This window comes from Podarcis muralis, chromosome 7 (genome assembly GCF_964188315.1).
Source record: "Podarcis muralis chromosome 7, rPodMur119.hap1.1, whole genome shotgun sequence".
Taxonomy (NCBI): Eukaryota; Metazoa; Chordata; class Lepidosauria; order Squamata; family Lacertidae; genus Podarcis; species Podarcis muralis.
This window is the reverse complement of record NC_135661.1, coordinates 91,499,657-91,505,107: the sequence shown is the minus strand read 5'-3', so window position 1 is coordinate 91,505,107 and position 5,451 is coordinate 91,499,657. Positions and strand designations below refer to the sequence as shown.

Sequence of the window (5,451 nt, the reverse complement as noted above, 5' to 3'; positions counted from 1 at the left end):
TTTCTCTCCTGCAGTGAGTTTGACTGGAGCCTATTTGTCCTTAAATGGAGAGGGGTGGGGGGTCCCCCTCTGTTCCTGTTTCCCCCCAGGGGGCCCTGGACTATTCTTGCCTGGCTGGGCACGGGAGGTGGTTTGGGGGCAAGGCGATGGCCTGTGCCCAGCAGCTGTTGGGGCTGAAGGTGGTCCCCCTGCTAACCTGGCCGGGGGCTCCTCTGTGGCTTGGCAGAGCCGGGCACGGGGGGGGGGGGTCCTGGCCAGGGGCTCTGTTCCTGGCGCGGCATCATGGGAGGGTGGGGCTGCTTTTGCTTTGTGGTCAAGCAGCCAGAGGGTCAGCAGAATGCCCGCCCTGCTGTTGGAGGAAGCGAAGGTGAGGCTGGCCAAGGAAGGCCGCAGGTCCTGCTGGGCGAGGCTGCCTTTGGGGTCAGCTCTGCATTCCTCCTTCCCCACAGCTGCGCTCCCTGGGGAGAAAGGTCACCTTGGCGCTTGCCGGGGGGGGGGGGGACTTTGAAAGACCTGGGCTGATCTCCCTCTGGGCCCTGAGCTGACGGCCTGGCCCTCTCCAGCTCCGTGGGGCAGCCCTCAGGATCGCAACAGCTCAGTCAGCCCCACTGACCAATATCCCACACGGCCTGCTCCAGCGGGGGGGTTTCCCCTCTCCAGTTGTACGTACCAAGTTGTGGCTCAAAGCCCCCCAGCTCCACTGAGAAGGCCTCCCCCCCCCCCGGCTGGAGCGTCACTGCTGCCAGGCCTGACCTTGGGGGGCAAAGCCACTTCCTATGTCCTCTGTTTACAAGCAAAAATCACATGTAGGCCTTGACAATGCAACTTCTTAGTCCAGTTTTTATTGAAAAGGAAACATACAAAATTCTGCCTCCCCCCCCAAAGTACAGACCCCGGCCCCCCCCTCCTCCCCCCTCAAGTATCTACAGGCAGCACCAAGTTCTCCTGTACAAGTTCTAGATTGTCCACAGGATGTATATACACACAGCAGCTTCCGCTGTACAGCCCCCCCCTGCCCCCTATGTACAAGATGGCCACGCCCCCTATTTACAGCTTGGCCCGCCCCCAGAAGGAAACCGGGCCCTGTGCAATTGTCTCCCCCCTCCTCCCGCCCCCCCCCCCTCTGTACAGGCTCCATTGAACAGTATTGACATAGTGCTAACTTGCTTGGCGTCCCAGCTGAGCAGCTCTCCTTAAGGCACTGCTGGGCTGGGGGCAGAAGGAAGCAGCCCTGCGCTCCCCCCTCGCTCACGGGCCCCGGCGGGGCGGGGGGGGGCGGCTCCAGTCCCGGCTGGGTTCCCCCCTGGCCAGCAGGAGGACCACGAGGAGGAGGAGGAGGCGCTTCGGGCAGCAGCGGCGGCTAGTTGGGGCGCAGGCCGGCCAGGCCCTCCGCCGGCAGGTTGTACAAGATGCCCAGTAGCTGGAAGACGAAGTGGGAGACGTGGCCCCAGAGGGCGCCCTGCGGCCGGCGCTGCTCCTGCGGGGAGAGGAGGAGAGGGCGCAGGTGAGCGGGGCAGGCTGGCAGCGGCGGGGCGGGCACTGCCCTGCCCAGGCTCCCGTGCCCGGCCGCCTGCCATCCCGCGCTATTTATAGGAGATGAGTCAGCGGCGGCGGCGGCGCCTGCCCAGCTCCCTGGGCAAAGCCGCGGCGGAGGACGGGGCTGGGCGGTCGGGCACCCCCCGTGCCACCAGCATCCCGGGCACGCGCCCCCTCGGTGGTCCCCTCCCCTGGCACCCACTTACCCTGTGCGCGTACTCGCGCTGGAACTGGTCTCCCAGGACTCGCAGGCGCGCCCCGATGGCCCTCTCCAGGCCGGGCGCGGGGGTCCTGAGCTGGGCGGGGGGCTCCTCCGGGCGGGGGGCGGCGGCGGGCGCGTCGCCTGCGGAAGGAAGGCAGCGGCGATGAGGGCGGCGAGGCGGGGAGGGCGGCAGCAGCAAGCCGAGGAGGGGCGGGAGGGGGCCGTTTCCTGTCTCCTTGGCAACTGCGGAGGGAAAAGGGATCATTCCAGGACACGGGGCCCCCCGGCTGGCTGGCTGGCTGGGGCGAGCGCGCCGCGGGGAGCGCGCCTGCACCTGCCTCTTGCCCTGCAGCCCCCCACCCCGGGAGACTGGGGGGGGGGCGATGGTTGCAAGGGGCTGCCACTCGCTGCTCTCCGCCAGGGATGCTCCTCCTCGCCGCGCTTAGCTGGGGGCGGCCCCTCCCATAGTCTGCCCCCCCCCCAACACACGCGTTTTTTTGATGAGTCAGCGTTTCCACGCCAGGCTCAAGGAGGGCAGGGCGCTTGGGGGGCACCCCCTGGGTGCAGTGCGGCCGAGTGGGGCGGGACCAAACCAGACTGAGGGGCAAACGGGGTACCCGCGAGACCCCCGCCCAATGCCTGCCCCCTGCGCGCACGCTTCCCGGGGGTCTAGGGGTGCGGAAAGTGGTCTGGTCTCGGTGGGGGGGGGGCAATAAAAGGAGCCCATAAGAGAACAGTCTGGCGCCCGACCTGGGTGCCTCGCCTGAGCCCCTTCCCACGTGCTCGCAGCCGCCGCGTGTTGCCCGCAAGGAGACGCAGCGCTCCGGAAGGAGGAGCGCCCGTCGCGGAAAAACAAAGGTCTGTCCTTGACGGGCGGGGGCGCAGAAAGGGGCTGCGCTGTGCCCGACCCCCAGGACTGCTCAGGTGGGGAGAGGAGCGGAGGGTCCGCCCCCTCTTCCGCGGGCACCTGCGGCTGGGAGACAGAGGGGCTGAGCCGCGCCCCTCTTGTCCCGCGCCCCGCGGGCGCGCCAGCCCTTTCCTTGCGGGGCAGCTCCTGCGCAACAACCATCGCCCTGGCTGGGACCCCGGGAATGGGGGAGGCGCTCTGCCCATGCTCAGAGGCGCTTTGGGGGTCCCGCCGCCCTCCCCTCGCCCAGCAGCAGGCGCCCCGCCCCCCTCGAGCCCCCTCCCCAGGCACTCACCTCGCGTGGCCCCGGAGCGCATCCGCAAGGTCTCGTGTCCGATCGCGCAGCGGCAGAGGCCGTTCAGCCGGGGGGGCGAGGCGAGGGGCGCGCGGCAGAGGGGGGGCGGCAGGGCCAGCGCCCCCCCCACAGGGCAGGCTGGGCTCCCGGACACAGCTGCTGTCGGCTCGGCGCGGCTCCCGTCCTGCAGTGGTCTGGCCATGGCGCTCGGCGGGGTCTGCGGGGCGAGCGGAGACGGGGCGGTCGGTGGGGGCGGGCGGGCTGGTGTTTGTAAACAAACCGCGCCGTGCCAGCTTCGCGGGGGGGGGGTCCGTCTCCCTTCCTCCCGCCCCGCCCCGATCCGGGCTGCCGCCCCCCTGCAGCCACGTGCGCCCCGCGCACCTCCCGCCTCCCCCGACGGGACGGTCCCTCCCCGGCCATCGCCCGCCCCACTTACTGCAGCTGCATGAACCCTCCGGGGGCGGGGCGGGGGTCTCGGGGCAGCGCAGGGGCTCCGTCGGCGGCGGTGGCGGCGGCGGGCGAGGCAGGAGAGCGACCCCGGCGAGCTGGAGCGGCGGCGGCGGCCAGAGTCTCTCTGCCAGGCGAGCGGGCAGCGGCAGCGCAGCCCCGGAGCCGGGCCCCGCCCCCGCCCTGACGTCACCGAGCCCCGCCCCCTCCGCCGCCTCCCGGAGGCAAGTTCGGGCTTGTGCGGGAGCCGGGGATCCCCCCGAGGGGCGCGGCCGGACGGCGGGACCCGCGCGCAGCAGGCGCCCCCTCCGTCGCGCTCCCCGCTCGACCCATTCCCCGCGCCAGCAACTGAGGCTGGCCCGGGTCCGGCTTGGCGGGCAAACCTCCGCCCCGCCTCCCTCGGAGTAAACAAACAGGCGGAAACCGCCTCCCCGCGGACTAGCGCCATGCGGAGTCGCTCCAGCCAGAGAAGGACACGGAACACCGACGCGCTTAAGTGTTTTGCGCGCCGAGAGAAAAGAGCTTCCCTCCGCTTCAGGAACCGCAACTGAAAACAGGCAGCCATATGTTGTGCAAACAGGAAGTTCCAGGTTCAAAAATGAGGGGGGGGCACCTCTCTCCTGGCCAGCAGCTCCCCCAGCCATAGATCAGAGCACCCGGCCCGGGAGAATCGTTCCTGGCTGCAGCCTGCTGGGCTGTCTTCAAGGGCCTTGCAGTGCAGTAATCTAACCTGCCAGGGAACTTCAGGCACTGAGGGTCAGACAGAGGCACAGCTCCCAGGTCAGGGCGCAGCTGGCAAAGCACCTGGGGTGGGGGGGGGGGGAAGGGGCTCCTGGTCACATCAGAAGGTCTGGACCCAGGTGCTGCCCACCCATTGCTTGAAGTGAGGGGGCAACCTGACCCAAAAGAGGCTGGACGCTTCTCCCAAGACATCAGCCTTGCTCAGGGTCACCTCCTCCACCAGGCACCAGAGCATAAGCAGAGAGCCTGCTGGATCAGGCCTGTGGCCCGACTGGTCCAGGTTCCTGTCAAAGGGAAGCCCACATGCAGGATCCAAGCACAAGAGCCCTTTCCCCTTGGGGTCAGTCAACCAGTTACAAATCCACTGACCTCTTCCCTGGCCCAGCCCACATCTCACCAGCTTCTCCACCAGAAGGGGTCCCCAACTGAGTCATAGAATCATAGACTCTTGGGGAGCTTCGTCAAAAGCCCTCCTGAAATCAAGATCCACTATGTCCACAGCATTCCCCTGATCCACCAAGCTTGTAACTCTAGCCCAAAATAAAATGAGATTCATTCGTCTGGTGTGACTTGTTTTTGGGAAACCCATGCAGGGTCTTAGAAGCGTTTGCTGGATCAGGCCACTGGCCCATCTAGTCCAGCCTCCTGCTCTCCCAGGGAATGGCCAGATATCCCCAAGGGAAACCTGCAGTCAGGATCCGGGCACTAGGGCCCTCTCCCCTCCCGTGGATTCAGAAGCACAGCTGCCTCTGGCTGTGGAAGAAGAGCAGAGGGCCTTCTCGGTGGTGGCGCCTGCCCTGTGGAATGCCCTCCCAGCAGATGTCAAGGAAAGAAACAACTATCTGACTTTTAGGAGACATCTGAAGGCAGCCCTGTTCAGGGAAGTTTTTAATGTTTGATTCTATTTTTAATATTATTAATATATTTAATATTCTCTTTTAAAGCCACCCAGGTCGGTGGCCATCACTATCAGGGCTCCTCTTCCACGGTGAGCAATCCAGGACAAGGCCTGCGACTCTTGGGAAAGGGGAAGGCAAACTCCCAAAGCTTGGAAGGGGGCGGGGAGGGGGCATTTAGGAGGAGAGGAGGCCTCCTTGGCAAGCCGAGTCAGGCAGCCTTTGTTGAAGGAGGCTGGCCGGGGGATTTCCAGCAGCTGACCCTTTGTGGAGCTGGGCTGTGGGCCTCTTCCCCATCAGAGGGGCCCGTGCTGGGCTCTGGGTCAGGGGGTCATCCCCACAGCTGAGCGGGAGGGAGGGAGGGAGGAGGGGAGGCGTTTTCTAGCTGAACCTTTTGGCCTGGCCTATGGCAGAGAGTGTCATCCAT

The 5,451-nt window shown here is 66.7% G+C and overlaps 1 protein-coding gene across 2 annotated transcripts; it reads right to left on the bottom strand.

Moving 5' to 3' along the window:
• Positions 1-925: 925 nt before the first annotated feature.
• On the bottom strand, positions 926-3,523 carry LOC114601948 (uncharacterized). 2 transcript variants are annotated; one of them, XM_077932457.1, is made up of 4 exons: positions 3,377-3,523; positions 2,941-3,157; positions 1,743-1,981; positions 926-1,477 (listed from the first exon to the last, which is right to left on the bottom strand). In XM_077932457.1, the coding sequence occupies exons 2-4, from the start codon at positions 3,140-3,142 to the stop codon at positions 1,361-1,363; spliced, it is 558 nt and encodes a 185-aa protein (XP_077788583.1). In that variant the 5' UTR covers positions 3,143-3,157; positions 3,377-3,523; the 3' UTR covers positions 926-1,360. The 2 variants fall into 2 exon arrangements, with proteins under 2 accessions (XP_077788583.1, XP_028595454.2); XM_028739621.2 differs by having other exon boundaries at positions 927-1,477; positions 1,743-1,879.
• Positions 3,524-5,451: the final 1,928 nt, after the last annotated feature.

Excerpts from the sequence above, each read along its gene's own strand:
- LOC114601948 (XM_077932457.1), bottom strand. The coding sequence starts at position 3,142 with ATGGCCAGACCACTGCAGGACGGGAGCCGCGCCGAGCCGACAGCAGCT. Across the intron at positions 1,982-2,940 it reads GCGCTCCGGGGCCACGCGAG|TTGCCAAGGAGACAGGAAAC; the intron begins GTGAGTGCCTGG and ends TTCCCTCCGCAG. Across the intron at positions 1,478-1,742 it reads AGCGCGAGTACGCGCACAGG|GAGCAGCGCCGGCCGCAGGG; the intron begins GTAAGTGGGTGC and ends CTCTCCCCGCAG.